This window comes from Delphinus delphis, chromosome 4 (genome assembly GCF_949987515.2).
Source record: "Delphinus delphis chromosome 4, mDelDel1.2, whole genome shotgun sequence".
NCBI lineage: Eukaryota > Metazoa > Chordata > Mammalia > Artiodactyla > Delphinidae > Delphinus > Delphinus delphis.
The window spans coordinates 12,578,177-12,602,663 of NC_082686.1; the positions used below are offsets into that span (position 1 = coordinate 12,578,177).

Below are 24,487 nucleotides of genomic sequence, written 5' to 3' on the forward strand. Positions count from 1 at the left end.
ACACTTCAGATTGTTAAAAATGAATTTATTGGTCTGGTAATAATCTTGACCTTTAAACACCCATGAAAGTGCCCTGGTAGAAAAACAGATTAAAAAAAATTTTTTTCCCCTTTGACCTAAGTAGGAACTAATACTCCCATCAAGGTCAGCTCTCCCAGATAATAATGACATGTTTATATTAACAAATACCTCGAAGACCTTGACATTTGGTATTGTTTTTCTTCTCACTTTAATTTATAACCCCAAACTTGAAGGTGAAGTTGTTTTTCCTTCAATGTTTTCTCTTACAGGAAATGCGCATGCTTGTTAACTATCTTGTGATTGATTACAGATCGAGTACAGGGGAGAAGGTAAAGGAAGAGAAGAAAGGAGGGAACAAACATTTACTGGACAATGACCTAAGCTGGCCACTGTGTTCTGTGTTTTCTGCGATTCTCACAATACACTACTCAGGTGTTGGGAGCCCCATTTTCTGGGATACAGGCAGGTAGGGCAGCCTGCAAGCTCTGCCCAGGACACCTTGGACTTGCAAACTGGGTGTATTCATGTCCTACGGCTGCCATGACAGATTACCACAGACATGGTGGCTGAAAACAACACAGATTTATCTTACAGTCCTGGGAGTCAGAAATTCAAAATGAGTTCTGGGGCTAAAATCAAGCTGTTGCCAAGACTGGTTCCTTCTGGTGGCCTTTCTGGAGAAATCTGTTTCCTTGCTTTTTTCAGCTTCTGGAGGCTGTTCTCATTCCTCAGCTTGTGTTCCCGCCATACATTTTTTCCTCTTGATTCCTTTGTCACATCACCTTCTTCTTATGTAGTCAAATCTCTCTTTTCCTACTTATGAAGATGCATATGACATTGCGTCCACCCAGACAATCCAGGATAATCTCTCCATCTCAAAATCCTTAATTCAGTCACATCTGCAAAGTCCCTTTTGCCATAAAGAGTAGTATTCATATGGTTCCAGGCATTAGGTGTGGACGTTTTGGGGGGCTATTATTCAGCCTGCCACGTGGGGCAGAGAATGTCATGTTGTGGGTATACAAATTCTTAAGGTAAACACAGCACTTCTCTCTGGGGTATCCATTGCTGTCAAAGATTTCTGGTAAAAAGTTACATTTTAATATTGAAATAAGCATAGATATATAACAGAGTAAATACAAACTTTGCATGACTTTTTTGAAGAAATAAATTTTTATCATAGACAATTTCAAACTTTTGCAAAAGCAGCGAGAATAGTATTATAAAACCCCGTGGAACCATCACTCAACTTCAACAACCATCAAGTCGTGGGTAATTTAGTTTCATCTGTAGCTCCACCCACTCCCCCGATTCTGGACTATTGTGTAGCAAATCCTAAATACATCATTTCATCTGTAAATATTTTAGTATGTATCTCTGAAGGAGGATTTTTTTTTTTTGTTTTTTTTTCCTGTATGCGGGCCTCTCACTGCTGTGGCCTCTCCCGTTGCGGAGCACAGGCTCCGGACGCGCAGGCTCAGCGGCCATGGCTCACTGGCCCAACCGCTCCGCGGCATGTGGGATCTTCCCGGACCGGGGCACGAACCCGTGTCCCCTGTATCAGCAGGCGGACTCTCAACCACTGCGCCACCAGGGAAGCCCAAGGAGGATTTTTTTTTAAGTAAAACCATTATACTGTTATCCCACTAAAAATGAATAGTAGTTAATTGCATCAAATATCTAGTCAATGTTAAGATTTTCCCAGTTTGTCTCATAATTTCTTTATAGTTAATTTGCTCAAATCAGGAGCAAATAAGTTGCATGTGTTGCAATTGGTTGAAATGACTCTGAAGTCTCTTGCTAAATTTGTAGGCTTCCTCTCCCTCCTACTTTTTAAAATTTAATTTGGAATTTATTTGTTGAGGAAATGAGTTATTTGCCCTGAAGAGTTTGCCAGTTGGATCCCATGTGGGTTTAGTCATGTTCCCCATTCCCTGTATTTCCTGGAAAGTGAAGTTAGATCTGGAGCCTGGATCAGATTTACGTTCAGTTTTTTTTTTTTTTTTTTGGCAAGAATACCTCATATGTGGTGTGGTGTCCTACACTCAGGAGACACAGTGTCCAGTTGTGTCTTTTGTGTGATTTGATCAGCCAGTGAGATCCTTTAACGCATTAAGTATTGTAAAAATGGTGATTTCTTTATTCCTTCTTCACTTATTAGCTACCATCCTTCTGAAAAGAGCAAAACAAAACAAAACAACAACAAAAAAGAAAACAAACAAAGAAACCCTTCCTTTATGAACTATTTGGTTACTCGAGGTACAGTTCATATCAAGGTGGGACAAATACTTGATTTACTTGTTTGTTTCCTTCTTTCCTTTTTTTTCATTTTGCCAGTTTTCAAAATAATAGTTGGATTTTCTAGCATCTTCTAGCAGTGAACAGTGAGAGGTTTTGTTTGTTTGTTTGTTTTCGTTTTTATTCTGAATCACTGTGAACTCGTGCAATTAAACGTGTGTGTTCCAATCCATTACAGCTATTGTCTTTACTGATGCACAAATTACCTCATACAGTATTTGGACAGTGAGAGCCTCTTCATGTTGGTTACATTAGTAGTTTGCTTTGTTTTGGTTTTTATAGCTTCTTTGCTTTCTGGAATGACAAGATGTTCCAGGCTCATTTCCTACCCCAGATTATGGATTCAGCCATTTCTGCAAGGACTCCTGGTTTCTTTCAGTAGGAAATATTTAGCTATCATAATCTGGGTGCTAAGGGTGCTTATTGCTACTGAACTGGTTACAATGCTCAGGCCGAGTCAATGTAGAGAGCTAGGAAACATTTATTTTTTAAGGTAAAAATATCATGAGTTCATACTTATATTTTGTTTGTTTGTTGTGCTTGTTTTCCTGTTTTTAATTATTTTCTTTTCTCTCATACTGATACTTTTAAATTCAAAATCATCACCGTGGAGGTTTAATTAACTTTAACTTTCTTAGCTGCATCTCTTTTTTCCAAAATTTAAAATCCTATTCCCCTAAATAATTATAATTACTCAATATACAATACACATACAATCTCAGAATAATAATATTAATATCAACAACATGATTACTGAAAACAGTTTTAGATCTCTTTTCGGGGATTGGGGCAGGGTTGTATTTTTTTTTTTTTTTTTTTTTTGTGGTACGCGGGCCTCTCACTGACGTGGCCTCTCCCGTTGCGGAGCACAGGCTCCGGACGCGCAGGCTCAGCGGCCATGGCTCACGCGCCCAGCCACTCCGCGGCATGTGGGATCTTCCTGGACCGGGGCACGAATCTGCGTCCCCTGCATCGGCAGGCGGACTCTCAACCACTGCGCCACCAGGGAAGCCCGGGGCAGGGTTTTTTTTGCTGTTGCTGCTGTTCTTGGAGTATCTCCTACAAGATATGTATAGTCAACTTCATGTTTTAGTCACTTGAAATTGTTCTTCTGTATGAAGTTATGCTACCACTAAACATATTAAATATTGCAATATTTAGAGATCACTTTAAAATTTTTATTTTGTTTTATAATTATGTAATATTTATAAAATTTTTACCTGATTCCAAAATCAAATATACAAAATAAGGTGTATCTACAGAGCTCTAGCTTCTATTCTTCTCTCTTCCTGTTACTTTCCACCCAAGTAAGCACTTTAGAAAAAACTGTTTTTGGTTTATCCTTCAATTAAAAATAAATAAATAAATATGTATATATATTCATTCTTTCCCTTTCTCCCTTTTTAGATGTGCAGTAGCAAACTACATTTTTTTTATCTTGCTTTTTTTTCACTTAATTTATCTCTCCGTGGCACGTAAAGATACTTTTTCTTTTTTACAGATACATAATGCTGCCCTTGTGTAGCTATATGACAACTTACCCATCCAGTTTCCAGCTGGTGGCTGTTTGGGTTGTTTTCAGTCATTGTTATTGCTGATAGTGCTGTGATACCTTGGGTTCATGTTTTTATCATATTTTTGTCATTGCATTTTTGGAATCGATTCCCGAAAGTGAGAATTCTGTGTCAAGGGATACATACATATGTAATTGTGTTAGACGTTGACAATTCCTTTCTGTAGAAGTTATAATATCTTGCATTCTCATCAGGTAGGAAACTACCTGTTTTCCCGGACAATAGTCTGGGCAACGGATTATGTTGTCAAACTTGCGGATTTTATCAAACTGATAGGTGAGCTGTTGGTTTTCAGTGTAGTTTAAAAATCAGGGTGGTGGAGAATCCCTTCACATGTTAAATATTTGCTTTTCTTTAACTGCGACCTTGCTCTCACATTTCTTGTTGCAACACGTTTTTGAATAAGAAAGGATATGTTTAAGAAATATTTTTGAAGTCCAGTTATGTCTGAAAATGTCAACAGTACGTGGATCATGATTCAAGTGGGTAATTCCCATGGAAATATTATTTGACCTCTGAACTTTGAACTTTCTAGCTTCTGAAATTGAGTTGCTGATGAGAAGTCTAACACCATTCTGATTCTTGCACCTCTCTTTTCTGTGAAACTTTGGAATCTTTTCTGAAGGTTGGAGTTCTGGTATTTTACAATGCTAAGTCCGGGTGTGAGATTATTTCATTCTTTGTGCTGGGCTGTTGGTATATCCTTTCTGTCTGAAGAGTGATATCTTTTAGCTCTGAGAAATTATATTGTATTATTCCTTTGATTATTTGTTCTCCTTTATTTTGTCTTTCCTGTCTGTTTGAACAACCTGTTAGTCAGATGTTGGACCTCTTGGACTGATAGCTTATGCCTCTCATCTTTTTTCCCCACTTTTTATATTTCTTAGTTATTTTACTATATTTTCTGTGAATTTTCTTCAATGTTATCTTCCAGTCCTTCTACCATGGATGCAACATTGCCTCAAATCTCTTTAGAAATACATAATTTATATCTTTGATACTTAAGGTCTCTCTAGTATTATTCCCGATCCAGGAGTTACAATCTTTACTTTTGGATCAGTCTGTGTTGAGTTTAGGTGTTTGGTATGGGTGTTATAAACTATTCCCTAATTGAGACCTTCCTCCGGTTATACACAAAAAAAAGATGAAAAGCACTAGGGGGAAACAAAGGGGTGCTTGGAAAGAAAGCAGGGACTGACTTAAGAATTTGATATTGGAAATATATTCTTCCCTTACCTGATATTGTAATTCTCCAGAGTTAGCCCCCTTGAGGGACTATATTTTGAAAACTACAAGGCATTATCAAATGTATGGTGTTGAATTTCAACGATTTGGTGTAGTGGTATGACCGCTGTATTTAGGGTCAAGATGAGGTTCTAGACTGGAATCTAGAACCTCATTGTGTATTAGTCACAACTAGTGTGTATTAGTCACAACTCTTGGTAGTAAGCAACAGAAACCTGATTCTAACTAGCTTAAACACCAGTGGGTTGTAACGGGAACACTTTGTGAGGGGTGCGTGCAGAACGGGGGGGGGGAGTGTGGTGGGAACCGGGATACTGCTGTTACTCTTGATCTCCACCTCACACCTTGCTTCTCTCTGACGGTCAGTGTCATGCCAGGCTGTTCCACCTAGCTGGGGACATGGCTGATGACAGTTCTGGGATCATGAGTCAAGAGGAAAGGGTGAGCAGAGGACTCTCCCTCCAAGCTTTGCCATGAAAAGTTCCAGGGATGGACTTGGACAGGCTCTAGCTCTCACATCTGCTCACCGAGAGCCAATCTCTGTGGCCAGGAAGGTGGTGGCTGAGACCGGTGAGAGCCCACTTCTGGGATGGGGCAGGAGTCGGGTAAGACCCTCAAGATGGGAAGCCCTACCACAACCATGCTGTTGGGGGGGAAGGGGAAACAGTTTTCCCGAGAAAGGGGAAGAGCGCTGGACATCTAACAGCCCAGATGTCTACCGTTCTCTTCCACCAGCCAGACCCATGACTTCTGAGACAAACCAGATCTCACTCTTCTATTTGTGGATACTTCATGAGGATGAAGTATCTCTGTGATTCTTTTCCAGCTCAAACACATGATTTTGCTGAAAAGTCACAAGTTCTTCTCCTTATTCCTTTTTAACTTGCATGAGAATTAAATATCTCTGTTAAAGACCGGAAAATCGTGATTCCACACATTAACTAGGAGAGGGAAACAGAACTATTTAAAGAACATCCTGCTTCTGAGAATTTTTCAGAAGGTGAAGCATATTCCTGTAGTTATTGTTTCACCCCTGGAACACAGATATAATTATCTAACCACCCTTTTCCCACAGTGTATTTGATCGCCCTAAGGAGGCTCTGATTGTGGCAGAAGGTCCCTGGGGGCTGACTACGTGGCATGGCTTTCTCTTCGTGCCAGCTAGTCGGGGAGGGCAGTACAAGTTGGCTCCCAGACACCTCTCTACTGGTAAGAGCTGGACCAAACACTCTTCAAATGCAGCTGCAGCCAGTTCCCTAAATACTAACGGGGCTAGTGGCTGACTCGGATGACCTGTAATCACACCTCTTTGTCATTCTTCTTTTTCTTTTTTCTGTGATCATCTCACAATACACACCTCATTGTCATTCTATGTGTAAGTGTAAGGAAGTGCATGCAATTAACATCTAGTCCCTGATCGTAATCAGACGCCATTAATTTCTGATTTTCCCCATTGCCAGAGCACTTTTAAAAAGTCAAATTTTTTCCATCAAAACTGTCAAGGTCTCATGCATTTCTTCTCCCACTTTTCCTGTTCCTCCTTCTCTACCCCAGTTATAGTTTCTTGCTTCACCGCTTTCTCTTTCTCTAATGCTAGCCATAGATATTAAATTAGACTAGCATTTGACTGTTAATTACACCAAGTCTTTTAAACCCAGCCAGAAATGAGGGTTGAATCAGATAGTCCAAGTAACTGGTATGTTGGGCAAGATGGACTGAAGGATAGGGACTTCCCTGGTGGCACATTGGTTAAGAATCTGCCTGCCAATGCAGGGGGCATGGGTTTGAGCCCTGGTCTGGGAAGATCCCACATGTTGCAGAGCAACTAAGCCTGTGCACCACAGTTACTGAGCCTGCGCTCTAGAGCCCGCGAGCCACAACTACTGAGCCTGCGCACCTAGAGCCCATGCTCTGCAACAACAGAAGCCACCGCAATGAGGAGCCCACACACACCACAACAAAGAGTAGCCCCCGCTCGCAGCAAAGAGAGAAAGCCCGTGTGGAGCAACGAAGACACAACGCAGCAAAAATGCAGTATAAATAAATAAATTAATTAATTAAAAAAAAATAGATGGACTGAAGGATAGTTTCAAGACAGACCTTATTTTGAATTTTGCTTCCTATTATGCCCTAAGAACTTATTTGGCGAGGATGGATTTCCCGTGCTCCTGAGCAAAGGTGGGCTGTGTGTGGGTTTCCTTCCAGTTGCCCCTCCAGATCCACTCTCTACCTTGATGTGTACGGATCACATCAATATGCTTCGTGCCCTCTGGGTTCCAGTTGGATTTGGGCAATGGGGAGCTCCAGCAGGAAACTGGAGGGAGGGATGAGAACATGGTCAAGGAATTTCATTTCCAGTCTCCCTCCCTGGGAGGTCAGCCCAGCTGGCTGCCTCCCTTGATGGAAGGGTGAGCCTCTCAAGGTGGTCTGCCCTTCCTAACTCTGTTTCCCTCCCTGCATACCTGTGGGTTGAGGGAGGGGTGGTGTCAGTTCCAATGCTATTAACCGAGGTTCCTTCTATCCCTGAGGTCTTCTCCTGCCACGCAGTCTCCACCTTTGTTATTTGACACTTTGTAAAGCAACCCTCCCCAAGTTGTTGGAATTTGAGTACTCCCCCACCCCCCCCACTTAGAGAGTAAACAATTCTGCAGCCACTTTAGCTGCAAACAGAATCTCAGTGATGAAATGCCAGCATTCAGTCCAAGATATTAATCAACACTGCAATCCTCACTCCAGCATAAGAATCACCCCCCTCCCCCAGGTAGGATGTGCAAGTGGGCTCCTGCCTCTAGTGGGGGAAGGGCACGTGGCTGGCTCTGCTCCTTTTTACACATCTGGCCCCTGCTGATCCCATTCCTAGACTGAAGTGGGGGACAAAGGGGACAGGGCAGTTTCCCTTGAACTGGTTCTGTCATAACCTGGTTTTGCACCCTCTGGCCTGGCATGATTAGAACCAGCTCTCTCTCCTGGTCCCTCAGAAACTCCCTGTACCCCACCCCCCAGCTGCACACCCATGAGCGGGGAGTCTCCCCTTGGGCTGCTGCCCCCCTGGTTCTCCAGGGGCCCTTTCACACGTGAATGCTCCCTGTTGGAGAATCTTCATCCTTCCAGGTAATCTTCTTGGGCAGAACTTAAAATTCTAGGTGACCTTCCCACCAGCAAAATTCGTATCTAGTTGACAATCTATCTGGCTCACCTTTTTTTTTGTTTAATGTTTAATTAATTTAATTAATTTATTTTTGGCCGCGTTGGGTCTTTGTTGCTGCACGCAGGCTTTCTCTAGTTGTGGCGAGCGGGCGCTACTCTTTGCTGCAGTGCGCAGGCTTCTCAGTGCGGAGGCTTCTCTTGTTGCGGAGCACGGGCTCTAGGCGCGCGGGCTCAGTAGTTGTGGCACGCAGGCTCAGTAGCTGTGGCTTGCGGGCTCTAGAACGCAGTCTCAGTAGTGGTGGCGCACGGGCTTAGTTGCTCCGTGGCATGTGGGATCTTCCCGGACCAGGGCTCGAACCCGTTCCCCTGCATTGGCAGGCGGATTCCTAACCACTGTGCCATCAGGGAAGTCCCTATCTGGCTCACCTTTGTTGTGTGCCCCCCCCACGCCCCCAAAACAACTCAACTGCCGAATTCTCCTGCGGGCCACTGTGTGTGCAAACATCTGGGGACACACAGGCTCTGGGAATGGTTCCTTGAAGTCTCCTCTCAGCCAGACTGAAGCAAGTGGGCAGATACCCTTCACCCTATCTGGGGAAGAGGACTGGGGCTTACAACCCAGCCAGTCTCCAAAGAAACGCTCAGGAAGTCATCCCTGTCACCACTTACTCCAGTCTCTAATATTCCCCAAATGTGGGAGGAGGTTTAAGGGCAGGAGTGAATTAGCTCTCCAATATCCGCTCTGAACATTCCTCCAGGGCGTGGGGTGGGAGAAGCAATGGGTCTCACACATTCTGGTAAGTCATCTTTACCTCATCTTGGACTCTCAGTCGAAACCTCAATTTTAACAGGCTGTAAGAGACTGTTACACATGCTCTTAGTTAGTAGTAAAAAGATACAAAACAGTTCAGACTGGCTTCCACAATAAAGAGAATTTATTGGTTCACATAATTGAAGAAGTCCAGCCATCACGTGCTCCATTTCTCTGTAATTCTCTCAGTTCCGCCCATCTGTGTTTACAAGGTGTTTGCCATACAACATGGGTATGTGCTTCCAGCGAACAAAGAGGATATCTCTTCCCTCAACCACTAAACAAGAGTCTTGGGATTTACTCTGACTGGATAAAATTTGACAACGTAGGTCAAGTTCTTATCCCGAGTCAATTCCTAAAGCCAGGGGAGCACCGTGTGCCAATTGGCTTAAGCCTGGGGTAGGACCCATCCCTGCTCAGTAACTGTGGGAGAGACGTGGGTTCTCCCCATTGGGTTAAACCTCTGGGGACACATTCTTGGAATTGGTGGTGATGGTCGTGGTGGTGATGGGGCTTAGACTCAGCCTTACCCACATCCCCTAGTTGTGTAATTCAGAAGAAGGGTAGTAGGGCTTCCCTGGTGGCGCAGTGGTTGAGAGTCTGCCTGCCGATGCAGGGGACATGGGTTCGTGCCCCGGTCCAGGAGGATCCCACATACCGCGGAGCGGCTGGGCCCGTGAGCCATGGCCGCTGAGCTTGCGCATCCGGAGCCTGTGCTCCGCAACGGGAGAGGCCACAGCAGTGAGAGGCCCGCATACCTCACAAAAAAAAAAAAAAAAAAAAATTACACCCACCCAGTCCAAGGTCATCGTACCCAAGCATCTCTTTTTGTCCCTACATAAAACATGATTTTGTGGGTATCTAAATATTTTATATTCGTAATACAAACATACTCATGACTTTAAAAGGCGTTTATTTTGCCTTGGGGACGACTTTTCCATTAGACACAAAGCTGAGGGCCTGTGATATTTTTAGGGCCCCATGAAAATGTTTGAATTTTGAAGTCAGCAGGAAACAAATGAACTTTTAGGTCAAAGAAAATATTTTAAAGTATAATATTTGCATATGTATCTTTATAGCAATACTGTTGTAAACTATTATTATTATGATGATTTATTTTAAAACAATGTTTTAAAAATTTAAAAGGAGGAATGGGCCCAGCAAGGCACAAATTCCTAGGACCGCTGAAAGTCATCAGGCAGCCCTGCTCTGCATTCCTTCCTTACTGGGATATCCCACAGTATTTAATGTTGCCAGTAGGAACCCAAAGTCTGAGGCAAAGAGATTATCCCTTGAAGTCCAAGGTTATTACCCATTTACTTGTACCAGAGATATTGTGCTTGAAAACAGCAGTCCTGCGAGGTCAGGCTTGCCTCCACAAAAGAAGCAGAGGAGGGAAGGCAATTCCACGGGTGAAATAAAAGCCTAAAATATCTGAAGAATTTTCTCCCACTTGGAGACTAATGAACATGGGCACAGTTAGCTAGAGATAAAGTATTTTCATGCATTATATCACGATCCCCATAACAACCCCACTGCAGTACTGACCCACGTAAACCATGAAAAATTAGACTCAGGAAAGGCAAGTAGCCTTTCCGGTTTCCTACACGGTGGTTATACCTCCTGAAGGGTTAGGTCAACCCAAGGCTTTTGACTCCAAAGTTTTTGCTTGTTGCTCGTGGCCAGAGGCACTAAAGTTGGAAGCAAATTTTTTGGTAGATAGTTTACCTGACCAAGCAAAGTGGGCAGTGACTTAGGACACACCCAAAGGATTCTAAGAACAGACATAGGACCTTGGGGGTTCCTTTCTTCCCAGATATGCCGCCAGGTTGTCCATGATGCAGCCGGTCCATTTCCCACCATCCTTTCCTGTCCTAACCTGTGGTGCTTTAAAGTCAGAGGCCGGCTTTCTGGGGCAGCTGAGGAAGGCTGTCCTTACCAGACAGAAGGAATGCTCACTTGGTGCAAGGGTCGAGGGGCTCGCAGATCCAGACAGCAGAGGCACTTCCATGCTTTCCAGCGACACCACTGCTGCCCACACCCACCTTTCCAGCTTGTCCTCGCAGTGCTAGCCTGAGTGATCTGGGGCCCTTTCCGGGGTCTCGTTAGAGCAATAACAATGCATAAAAGGAACATGTGACAGGGTGGCTCCCCAACAACCCTTGCTTTCTCCACCTCAAGGAAGTTAGGCAGACAAACTAAAGCAGTGGCAACCAAAAGTGGAGGTGCCCCGACTGACAGCATCTGCATCACCCAGGAGCCTGTTAAGCAAATTCTGGGGCCCATCCTGACCTATTGATGGAGAATCTGTGAAGGGGGTGTGGACGGAGAATGGTGCCTGCCATACGAGTAAACAAAGGATGTTTTGGCTATCGAGCCATCAGCCACTGTAGCAGCCCTGATTTCAATGAGCCCAGATTCTTGCATCTTCCCATATACAAAAAAGCGCTAAATTCATTAACTTCAGATGTCTGGTTTTCTTTAATTAACAGTGATCATTTGGGACTTCCCTCGTGGTCCAGTGTGTAAGACTCCACGCTCCCAGTGCAGGGGGCCCGGGTTTGATCCCTGGTCAGGGAACCAGATCCCGCATGCATGCCGCAACTAAGTGTTCGCATGCCGCAACTTAAGAGTCTGTATGCCACAACTAAAGTCACAACCATGAAGGTCAGTCTCAGGCCACAACTAAAGATCCCATGTGCCGCGTGCCGCAACTAAGACCCGGCAGAGCCAAAATAAATAATAAATAAATAAAAAAATTTAAAAAGACAACATCATCTGATGTTCCAACTACCTGTTTTTGTTGTTGTTGTTGATTTGTTTGTTTTTCCAAAATCTCCTGTGTATCCTGGCTCCTTCCTTACCTCTTTGGAGCAGTTCCTCCCAACTATCTGACAGGCTGCCTCCTGGGCTGAAGTCCTCAGCGAATCCACCACATAAAACATAATTCTCAACTTTTAAGTCGTGCATTGTTTTTTCAGTCCACAGTGGGGCTCAGAAACCTGTGTCCCATCCAGCTCCCAGGTGACTCTCAGGCACGCTAAATTTGAGGGGCTGTAGCCACAGAAACATAGAGGGAGGAGGCCGGAGAAAGCAGGACTGCGCCCCAACTCCTCTATCTCTGAGTGGTGTATAGGCGGCATACTCTCTTTCGTAACCATTGCCAAGGTCTCCGTGAGGGGCTGGTAATGTAGTTCGGTGGGACTAACTTTTTCAAAGACGCTTCCCCTCCTATGTAAGAGGCTGCACTCTCTCCCCAGGCAGCCTAGCGAGCGGATCTCGAGCAGCCTCAATTTCCTAAAGCTGGAAAGCGCGACGCAGGCGCAGTGACTCCCCCGCCAGGCCCCGCTCCACCGCGAGCAAGCGCGCTCCCAGGCTGCCTGCCGCCCCTCCCCCCTCCCCCTGCGCCGCCTCGCCCCGCCTCGCGCACGCGCAACGGCGTTTTTCCCGTGACCCTCCGCGGCGCAGGCAATTTGTAGCTAATGGCGGGTTCTTGGTCTCAGGCTTGTTGCAAAACATGCTCCTCTACTAGCTGTGCGTGTGGCGACAAGGGCAAGTGGGGCAACTCCTCGCTCTTAGGCAAGCGGCTCTCAGAAGACTCGAGCCGCCACCAGCTGCTGCAGAAGTGGGCGAGCATGTGGAGCTGCGTGAGCGGGGACGCGTCGGTGGCCAGCACAGAAAGGACGCGGCGCGAGGAGACTGCGGAGCCGGCGGAGGAGGAGGACAGGCCGCTGGTGTTTCTGTGCTCTGGTTGCCGGCGGCCGCTGGGCGACTCGCTGAGCTGGGTGACGAGCCAGGAAGACACCAACTGCATCCTGCTGCGCTGTCAGTTCGGGCGGGGGGCTTAGGACTTAGGACCGCCTTCTTGCCGGGTGTGCCGCACCTGGGCGGCCCCGGAGGAGGCGGAGGTGTTTCGGGGCCTCCCAGGGTCTTTATTTATATTTATTTGTTTATTTTTTAATAAATTTATTTATTTTTGGCCGCGTTGGGTTTTTCGTTGCTGCACGTGGGCTTTCTCTAGTTGGGGCGAGCGGGGGCTACTCGTTGTTGCGGTGCGCGGGCTTCTCATTGCAGGGGCTTCTCGTTGCGGAGCACGGGCTCTAGGCGCGCGGTCTTCAGTAGTTGTGGCATATGGGTTCAGTAGTTGTGGCTCGCGGGTTCCAGAGTGCAGGCTCAGTAGTGTGGCACACAGGCTTAGTTGCTCCGCGGCACGTGGGATCTTCCCGGACAAGGGCTCGAACCCGAGTCCCCTGCATTGGCAGGCAGATTCTTAACCGCTGCGCCACCACGGAAGACCCTCCCAGGGTCTTTAAAAGCAGAAAAATCTGAGACGGTGAGCTGTCCCAGAAAAAGGGGAGGAGGAGAGTCATCCCTGCACCTTGGACTCACGAGTGACAGGTTCTTTTCTGAGGTTCCCCCATCCCGGAAGAGCAGTGGATGAATCAGTGTCGTCGTGAGAATTACTTAGAAAAAAATGACCAACTAGGTTGTAAGCATTTAGGGTGTAGATATTCTGTGTTACGCCTCATAGAAATTAGCGGGCTGTTAATCGGTAAATAGTATTGTTAATGGTTTAGGACATTAAGCTTTTCAGCTGCGTGCTTCCTTCGGGGGATGTCAGGGTTGATTTCTCAAGTCTTCATAGTTGTATCAGCGGACACCTTTACCGTCTGAAGTGTTAACAACCGTAGAGTTGACAGAACATAATGGTATCAAAAAAATTAAAGGAGACTTGCAATAAAAGCACCAACAATCCTATCAAAATTGGAGAGGAAGGAGGATGTAGTAAACATACAGGTAACTGGTAGAGCCAGTATCTTTTGAAACCTTTATGTTTCCCCAACGTTTCCTGGCTTTGTTGTTTTCATAGTATTTGTATAGGGGAGTGGTTCACATATTTTTTCTGAGTTGGTGTAAAAATGTATGTTCTTTTTGGACTTGTGGTTTTCAAGATGAAATTTATGCTCTGTTTGAATTCTGTAAATATTTTATGGCAGAAATTCACCACCGATTCGTTGACATTTGTGGAATGTTTTCCTTCCTGGGATATATTGGGAAGAAAGGAGGACAGCAGTGTCCACCTGTTAACCTGAAACTTTTTGGAACCTCTTTTCCTTAAGGATGTAATTAACGATAGTCCCTTTCAGTTGTTAAACAAAAGCCTAAGAACATACATTTCCCATACAATTCATTGAGATTAACCCTTTGCAGCTATTAAAATCAATGCAAAAGGATTTATCCCCCAATGCTGACGCTCTCATGTCCCCAGAGTTCAACATGCTTTATTCTCATTTATACTTCCAGATACTCTCCGTGCATGTATGAGCATGTTTAAATATGTAAATTTTTTGGAATTCCCTAAAGATGTAAATTTTTCAAAACATACTTGAGATTATATTATTTATACTGTTAAGCATCCTTACTTTTTTATTCTGCACATATATTCTGAGTATTTTTCCATATTAGTGCATATAGATATACTTCACGTTTTTAATAGCTTCTTGTTGTACCCCTGCTGAGAGGCAGTATAGATCATGGACCTCAACTGCATGGGTTTGAATCCTGGCCTGCCACTTACTAGCTGTGTCTTTTTGGGCAAGCTACTTAGTTTCTCTGTGCCTCAGTTTTCTCCTCTGTAAAAATGGGGATAGTACTTAATGGGGTGATTAGGAGGATTAAGTGAGTTGATATGTGTCATATGCTCAGAAGACACAGGAAGCGCCACGTAAGTGATATCTTTAATGGAGATGCCATTCATCCTCCCAGTCTGCCCCTGTTGACAGAGGTCTGGGTTTTTTCCCAGTGTTGCCACCATTAGAACAACATGTATGTATTTGGGTTGATTTTGATACAGTAGGAGAAGCTCTTCCTTTTAGTAGGTGAGTTTATGTCATTGACATAAATGTCATTGACATTTAGGTTATTTTTAAGAAATAATATTGATATGTTTGGTGCTAAATCTTTACCATCCTTTCTGTTTTTACGTCTTTTCTCTCCTTTATCACGTGGGCGCTTTTGTTTTATCTATGAAAACACTATTCTGTTATTTAGTTTGTCTATACCAGTAGTTTTTAAAATTTAAAAAGTATATATAAATATCCTTTTTTATCAGCTTTAGACAAATTGATTTAACACCCTCCCCCCTTCCTCCCAGTGAAAGATTAGAAAATGAATGTTGGATTAATTTCCATTCCCCTCCCCGCTCCAATTGGAGTTAGTTTAATTGTTTTTACTTTGTCAAGGTTTATAACATTTACATACTGTTCCGTAGCCATAGCATCGTCCTTTAGCTTTAATACAATGTTTCTATGAACTTATTTCTGAAGTCCAGGACTCTTATTAATAATGAGAAGGCTTATTAATAGCTTTCTCATTCCTGTGTTGTTTATTTGATTAATCTTCACCAGTGGTTTTCCCATCCCCAAGAAAACGTCAAGTTTGAGTGCTTGAAAATGTCTTTCTGTTGTCTTTATACAGGAATGTCAACTTGGCTCATGTTCAGTTCTGGTGTCATGCTCTTTGCTTTTTCCAGGCACAGGGAGCAACTAGTGCAAGGGCCTTGAGGCTAGTGAGACCAAATGGTAGATTAAAGATAAGATTTAGGGAGGAAGGAAGGGGCCAGAAAATTTAGGGCCTTGTAGGCTATTCTATGGAATGAGAATCTATTCTAGTGCGTGAGTTGTTGTTTAAGCAGGAGAGTGATATGACCCAGTCTTTTCTTTGGAGGATGCACTGAAGAGAAGAAGAAGCATGGAAGTGGGCAGGTCAGTGAGGAGCTAGTGCAGCCGTCCAGCTAGAGGAGGTGGAGGTGGTTTGGGGGCTGGAGTGAGGGTTGTGAGGTAGAATTGACAGGTTTATCTGTGGAGTGTCTCTGCAGGGAGAAGTATAAGGAGACAGTGAATCGGGTGATAACCGGTTTCTGATTTGAGCGATGGGTAGATGGAAGTGGAATTTACTGAGTTAAGGTAGACTGTAGAGGAGGTGAAATCGAGAGTCTGTTCTGGCCATTGTAGGTCTGCTGTCCTTTCTTCATGTCCCTCTGCTCCCGATTCCCCCGCCTTTAGTGTGTTCTGAACCTGGGAAACGGGAATGTTTCCTGCTGCTTCTAGGGTTCAGCTGTGACCCCTGTCCAGGCTGTGGTCTAAAAGGTTTTGGGCTGAGCTCCTGAGGACCCTCTCAGTTACTTCTAGAGAAACGAGCTCTGCGTGTGAGATCTGGAGATGTACGCACAGGCTTTTAGCCTCTTCCTTGGGTTGATCCCAGTTTTACTGTGTCTGGCGGATATTCTTGATAGTCTGTGATTTGAGGTTCTAATTGTCCCAAAGTTTACCGTCAGTTGGATTTTTTTCTTCCTAATTTTATTCACTTTGTTAATTTCAGAGTTTTCTGGGAACGGAAGGAAATAACTCTTATTCTGCTCTCTTTTTCCAGAAGACCCTGTACCTTTAGTCTTAAACTACCCCGTGTGTGGGACTTTTGAGCCTTTTTTTTTTTCTGGCCTTCTGGGTTCTAAAATAAAAGTTGAATTAGAAGTTCTCTCAATGTCTGCGTGTGTATTGTAACAAACGGCATTAAGAAATTATTGTTACTTTCTTCTTTCTAGGTGTTTCCTGTAATGTTTCTGTGGATAAGGAACAGATACTATCCAAACGTAAAAATGAAAATGGTTGGTGAGTAAGGCTATATCTATGTGAATATGTACATTAGCGAAAATGTTTATTTTTCAAATAAAAGTCTTTAAGGAGACCATCAGCAGTAAGGTTTGGGATCAAACTTTTTTCATGGTAATCAGTATAAAAGCAGTCATTCTAATATACCAATTCTTGAGTGCTGGTGGTCTCCCTTAGACATGAGATGGAAGCGTTTCTAAACCTCTCAGGGCACATTCTGACACTCCCTTTTTGGGTGTTTGCGCTTGTCGTGAAGAAAATCGAAAATAAAAGTAGAAAAGGAAAATATCTGTATCATGGACTCTCCAAGCCCAAGGATGCTTTAGGTGAACGCTCCCTACCTTTTTCATGTCATGGCGCCCAGAGAAAATGCTAAGGTCATGCATACACACGTATACGGCCTATTGAGGTAAACAGACAGGGCTGCAGAAACAGCAGCATGGGGCCTCCAGCACTCGCAGGCCCTGTGCTGCCACTCCAATGGTTGAAGTGGTCAGAATCTTGCTATACCTGCCACGCATCTGCTGCAAGTGGCGTCCTCAGCAAACTGAATGGGAAGCTCTGCCTTCTAGTATTGTTGCCCGAAACGTGTCATACGGACGTATATGAATACGTGGGACACAGGCAGTTGAACAGAAATTAATGATCATATATATTTTTTATTTTAAAATGGTGGCTTTTAATTTTAGTAACGTTAGAGTGTCCCATTCAAATGAAGTGTATTTTAATTTAAAAAATGACTCTATTTAAGGAGAATTAAATTCATAATAGGACAGGTAGTATGTGGATATAACAAAAATTATACTGTTGGCATGCTGGTGATTAAAATTTGGAGAACCCAGCCTTAGATCACTTCTCATTCTGTAGATGAAGAAAGCAAGGCCTGAGGAGGTTCCAGCTTCACTCAGGATGCAGGACTGATTAGTAAGGGCGAGGATGATGCTTTGTTATTTCTCTTTGTTTCCTGCAGAGTGTACTCTACTTCCCAGCTCTGGTCACTTTGACGTCAGCTTTACCATTTTTGCCATATCCGTGTAACAGCTGTGCTATCATGTACTTAATATTTTTCATTAAACTGACTCCTAATTTTTATTTAAATTTATTTAAAAAGGAATCTTTCTATTACTGCCATAAATGTGTCATTTGCTGTAACTGGAAAGTAACTGTGAAGATAATTACACTGAAAACACATGTTATTAAATTCTAGCTGAGATAGTATTGCCCGGCTGGTGCTGAGCCTGAGGTCTGTTCTCCTACTGTTAAAAGATTTGCAACTGTGAGATGCAGGTTAAAGACATTCTAGCACCAGACTGAGACTTTCTTCTCTTTATATATAATCAGGATTGTTAGAGAATTGAAAAGGGAATTGACTCTCGCTCTGAACCAGTGTTTCTAAGTCCTATTTACTTGTATCACCTGAACCCATCCTTTATGCCAAACTATGGCCCATGGGCCAAGCACCAGTTTGTTTGTTTTTATTTTTAATTTTTTTTTTTTGATGTGGACCATTTTTAAAGTCTTTATTGAATTTGTTACAATATTGCTTGGTTTTATGTTTTGGTTTTCTGGCCCCGAGGCATGTGGGATCTTAGTTCCCCCACCAGGGATCAAACCCGCACCCCCTGCACTGGAAGGCGAAGTCTCAACCACTGGACTGCCAGGGAAGTCCCAAGCGCCTGTTTTTGTAAATACATTGTTATTGGGACACAGATCAGTTATGTGTTATCTGTGGCGGCTTCTGTGCGAACAGTGGTAGAGGCAAGTAGTTGCAGCAGACACCATCTGGCCTGAGAGCCTAAAATATTTGTTCTCTGGATCGTTACAGAAAAAAATTTGCCTATCCCTTCCCCAGAATGTTAGTGATCCTTGGTGGACAGTATAACATTACAAGGACATGTAGAATCTTTTTGTCTTATTTCACAATTTTAGTTAATTTTTCTTAATACTGAATTGAGGCATTTGCATTCTAGGAAAACACTACCTTAGTACACCCTGTTCTCGTCACTTTTGTACATGCCCTTTGTCACTGGATGCTTAAGGCAGTGCCGCCTGGAGGCGACTGTCTACATTTCTGATGTAAGCATCTTACTATCATTTTTTTCCTTCTTCTGTACATATGACTTAGTAGGGTCAGAATAACATACTTTAGCAACTTAAATGTTTAGGTGTTTATGGATCTCAACAGTGGGATTTTTGTTATAACCAGTTGCTAAAGCAGTGGCATTTCTTGTTGCAGCATCCTGGAGACTTTGTACTGCGCAGGGTGTTCCCTCAACCTCGGCTACGTATACAGGTGCACACCCAAGAATCTAGACTACAAGAGGGACTTGTTCTGTCTCAGTGTCGAAGCCATTGAAAGGTAAGTTTGATGTATAAATGAATAGCTCACAAATGAATTCTCAGAAACTTGCTTCCAGAGAAATTGGTATGAAAACATCGAAACTAAATCAACACTGGTTAAAATATATTTTTAAGTAACTTCTGACAATAAAGCTAGTGATTTTTTTTTTTTTTTTTTTTTTTGCGGTACGCGGGCCTCTCACTATTGTGGCCTCCCCCGTTGCGGAGCACAGGCTCCGGACGCGCAGGCTCAGCGGCCATGGCTCCCGGGCCCAGCTGCTCCGCGGCATGTGGGATCTTCCCGGACCGGGTCACGAACCCGTGTCCCCTGCATCGGCAGGCGGACTCTCAACCACTGCACCACCAGGGAAGCCCTGCTAGTGATTTTTTGTTTGGACCCGATTTATTTGCTATTGGAAAAATCTGTCATTCTAAATTGTAGGAGAAAACACTGAGAACATTTTTCAGAGTAAAAATATGTTGTTTTTCTTAACAATCGAATTTAGTTTAATAGGATTTTTTTTAAAAGCCATTGTGTGGATCAATATATTTTGTCCATTTTATTTTTCCCTCTAGTTTTTAGTCTCCTAGAATATCATAAAGAAATAGGACAGAAATGGTCAGGAAAGAAAGTCCCTTTGGTGTTCTGGAAAAGTAGAAATACAAAGTCCAACTATTTCCTTGAGGGTGGTAGATAATTGTCTGCTTGTTTTGAGAGATGCAAGGAAGTACCTTCATTTTTCAAGACTTCTAAAAAGCGTGAGGAGACCAGGTGAATTAGGGTCTGATGACAGATATCTTAATGGCCCTCTAATTCACTAGCCTTTTTAAAACAGGAAACAATTAATCAGTTGACCCCAGTGTATTTTCACTTATCCTGGAAAAGATGTAACCCTTAAGATTTTAAAGATGCCTAGGAAACCTTAAGTATCAGGAAAGAAGAACAATTTAAGAAGAAAAAAAAAATGCCTACACTTTCATCACTCGAGGTATTTCGTCACTCCGGTTGAATTTCTTAGAGTTTCTCTTTAAAGAATTTAAAACAGTATTCTTCTTCTTATAGTTATAATTTTTCATTTAATTATTCTTTGATGACTGCAGTTTTGCCACCTCCTTTGAAACTAGACAGGTTTAGGTCAAAATGATAAAATCTGCAAACTTTTTATATTCCTTACACAAGAGAATAGTATAGCAAGCACTGCTCATTGATGTAAAGCAGGCAGGCCTGCCTAGAGAGGGATCCGATCTGTTTTGGTTTTAAATAGAAGACCCAGGCCCAAACAACTGCTCCCTTAATCTCCATGAGAGCTCTACTAAGATTTGTGAAAATTATGTGGGGGAGAGTACAGGTATAAACAACATGAACTCTTCAGTATGGTGGGTACAAAACTTTAAAAGTGATGCATATCTGTATAAGAGAAAATGTGTGGAAGATTTCTCCATAGAGGGTCATAGTATTGAAGCTGTTTTTTCCTGAGCAGTTGAATACCTCTTGGGGCAGAATTTTAATGACGAGGAACCTGGTTTGTTTTAGAAGTGGATGTCCTCTGTAATGTTTATTTACAGTGTTATAAATTACTCAATACCGTTTAATTTTTTCCCCCCATCTCATTTTTCTTTTCTAAACAGGATATTAATTGCCTTCTGCAATTTTGCCTCCCATGTCATTTTTCAGAAATTTAATCAATTTAATCTTGGGTTTCCAAGAGAAGACTGTTCTTATTTGACAAAAGAAGGGACATATTGAAGTCGTTAACATGTAAGGAAAGACTTCTACTAAAGAAACGCAAAAGAGTCAAGTTTCTTTCTTTGAGAAATACCAGCACCTCCTTCCCTACTGTTTAGATTTATTTGTTACCAAAGCTGGGCCTCTTTTCCTTCCATTACCAGGCCAATTTTTCTGTTCTTTGTATTTTCTAAACCACAGCATCTCATCACCCCAGAGAGTGGAGCAAAACATAAGTTACAGGATAACTGTTGAAGTTGCCCAAATCTAGGTAATCAAGAGTTGACTACACAAATTATATACTAAAAGTCAAACTTGAAAATGCACACGTTCCTGAGAAGTTACATTAAAAAAAAAAAAAAAGTGATATAAAGCAGTGGCTTCTTCAGGATCTTGTAAAACTTTAAAATAGAATTTTGAACCATGAGTGGTAATGTTTTGCCACCCAACTTACTACAGAGCAAGCTGATTTCCAATAACAAAATACTTATAATATTGGGAAATACGTAGGGCTCTCGGACAAAGCTGTTATGGAGAAAAACATGATTTCATGTAGTTCAGCTTCCTATGTAGGTTGCTATTAACAAAAGTAGTTGTTTTATGTGTTTACTTGGTACTAATATATAGTTTGATATACATATTCAAGTTTTAATATCATTATTTTTTGTATTTATTTATTTACTTACTTACTTATGGCTGCGCTGCCCTGCATGTGGGATCATAGTTCCCCGACCAGGGATCGAACCTGTGTCCCCTACAGTGGAAGCGCAGAGCCCTAACCATTGGACCACCAGGGAATTCCCTTAATATTATTCATGTAAATTTTATATTTACTCCCTTTTCACGTTTTAACTCTGTACTGTTATTATACTTCAGTTATGTTTTAGGGTCCTCTGAAAAGCAAATTGTGTCAGAAGATAAAGAGCTTTTTAATCTTGAAAGCCGAGTTGAAATAGAAAAATCTCTGAAGCAGGTAATCTTGTTCTGCACTTTTTGTATCTTTGTATGAACAACTTCCAGTCAGTGATCAAGTGCTCCTCCGCGAATAATCCTTAATGTGTTTTCTGTTTTGACCTTAGCACTTTCATGGGAAGAGAGTGCTTATTTTATTTTATTCTTACTTATTTATTTCAGTTGTTAGTAAAGTTGATTTTGGGGGGAGCCAAACTACAAATTAAGCTAAAGCTATATCAAAAAAATAATAAAGAAGACATTTCATACTAAAATCAAAGTAGTATATATTCTAAAACTATTAAAATAGAAATATATCTTCTTAAATCATTATTTCATGGTAAAAATAGCCTTGTTTTTGAATGTTAACATCCTCTCACAGATAGGCAAGATAGTGATGAATGTATAAAAAAGCTACAGATTAGAGGTTGAGAACTACTGTTAATAAACTTATGTCTTATTTAAATGGAATTCTGTTAAATACTTACTATCTGTGTATAATGCATAACATATTCAGAAATTGTATTAATGATGAATATTTTAATCATATTTAACCATGTATGATTTTAATCATGTATTTTTTTTTATATTCTTATTTCAATTCAATAGATGGAAGATGTTTTGACAGCATTGCAAACAAAGCTTTGGGAGGTTGAATCAAAATTGCCCTTTACCAGCTGCAAAAGCTGAAATCTGTTCCAAGTCTCCCATTCTGGAGTCCTTCGCTGATGGACAGTTGTTTCATATGTAGCAATTCTCGTTATAACTTACTTCACTTAGAACTGAAAGAATTCAAAATGGTCATGTACTTTACATTCTCTTGAACTGATCAACTGATCAAATGAGAAGAATTGTAGAATTACTTTTCCAGCTGTATTTGATGGTAAAAAGATGATTGTTTCCTAAATTCCAATTTTAAAGTCGTGATACTTCCTGGAAGTGAAATTTAGTAGTTTTTATTTTGATAAACCGCCATAATTTTCTGAACGGTTTTCTCCTCAGTACCAAATTCGTTATTCTTTATTTCTTATTTTTTAAAAACTTTATTTCACCTTTAATACTTTGAACAATATTTAATATTGAGTGGTAAGAAAATCTTAGAAGTTTTCCCACCCATTGTGTGGTTGAATCTCCTCTGAAAACTAATGCGTACAGCTCTGTGGAGAAACTGGTCAGTTATTTGTCAGAACTATTCAAAACCTTGCACGAGAGCAGAATAGCACGTATTCTAGTGGCGGTAGAATTCCACTTGACCCTGTTTATTTACTACTATATGCCAAAAAAACCTGGCAGAATATTTACCAAAAAGAGTAGTAATCATTTCTGAGGGTGGGGTTCTGGGGAAGTTTCCAGTTTTCCAGTTTTCTATAATGTAAGACGTCGAGTAAGCACATGTTGTTTTTATAATGAGGGAGAAAATAAAGATTAAAACAAAGTGCTTTACAGTTGATTTTTCCAAAACAGTTATTTACCTGAGCTCAGAAATCCTGGTGTCATGAACTCTACACATATACTGGGCATGGCAGTGTGAGGGTCCAGCTTAGGACCGTCAAGGTAACCCCACGTTTCCCCAGGCCGTCTCTGCTTTCGAGTGGACACGAGGCCGCATAATGTTAGTACTCAGCATGTTTGAGAACTGCCCTGATTATGTCTGAGGAGACTTAAAGTTGTCATATAAAAGTTCCCAAGTCAGATTGACTCGATCATTGATCATTCACAATTATTGAGTTCTTTTTTGATGTATCTGTCAGCAGCCTCTAATAATTTGAAATTAGGGAGCCGTCCAGGTCTCTTCTCAACACCTGCTGGCAACAAAACAGTCATCCTGCCTCAGTAAGCTTGAGGAAGTCCCAGGGGCCTGTCCTTTTAGGTGCTTCGGTGGCACTTGCATGGATGTTCATTTAGAACAGATGGGAGAGTATTTTAACAGCGAGATTCAGCTAACTTTCTGCTTGCACGGGTAACAGAATTCTCCAACAGTCACTTTCAGGGCCATTCCAAAGAGGTAGGCAGTTTGGCTCCCTAATTCCTTTTACCCTGTTCATTCTGGGGCAGAATTTCTAGCTAATCCATACATCTTGAAAACTACTCATTTCACCAAAGAAGAGTAATTTCTAATATCCACAGTGCTAACCAAGCCTCTGTGGTGGTTTGGGAAATAAACAGCCCAAGTGCCTTTGTGGCTTCTCCAAGTGTGGGCCTTTCATTAGTGTTTCCCTGCAAATTCGCCACCCCTGGAATTTTATCTCCAGTTGGGGTCCTTCAGATGAAGTTAACTACCCGTCCCTGGGGTGCAGGTGGAGAGCTCACACACATTCGTATCACAGGGTCTTTGCTGAAGCATCTAAAAGCAAATCCCAGGAAATATATATATTTATATATATAATATATATTTATAAAATATATATCTCCTTGTAAGGCACAGTCCGTATCTGGCTTCTGCCGTGATGTCACTGAAGGGATGGCCTTGCTATCACCATGGGAGAGAGAGCTCTGAGGCTCCCACACTGCTTACTCGAGGGGTCCACGTGAGACTGCTTCATCCTCCCTGTGTGCTGCTCTGTGGCACTTAGGAGGAGACGGGCCTTTCCCACACTCCGGGCCAGCCTCTCCTGAGGCCACCTGTTCCCTGAAGTCTGGTGGCCTGGCTTTTCTGGCTTTGCATGATGTCTCATCAGAATGCTATTTTTTTTTTTTTAAACTT

At 42.4% G+C, this 24,487-nt stretch overlaps 1 protein-coding gene across 2 annotated transcripts; it reads left to right on the forward strand.

Moving 5' to 3' along the window:
• The first annotated feature begins 12,567 nt into the window (after positions 1–12,567).
• Positions 12,568–23,400, forward strand: MIS18A (MIS18 kinetochore protein A). 2 transcript variants are annotated; one of them, XM_060009818.1, is made up of 5 exons: positions 12,568–12,921; positions 16,700–16,766; positions 19,003–19,125; positions 21,709–21,805; positions 22,393–23,400. In XM_060009818.1, exons 1-5 carry the CDS (start codon positions 12,579–12,581, stop codon positions 22,471–22,473), a joined length of 711 nt encoding a protein of 236 aa, XP_059865801.1. In that variant the 5' UTR covers positions 12,568–12,578; the 3' UTR covers positions 22,474–23,400. The 2 variants fall into 2 exon arrangements, with proteins under 2 accessions (XP_059865801.1, XP_059865802.1); XM_060009819.1 differs by lacking the exon at positions 22,393–23,400 and adding an exon at positions 20,736–20,865 and having other exon boundaries at positions 21,709–21,785.
• Positions 23,401–24,487: the final 1,087 nt, after the last annotated feature.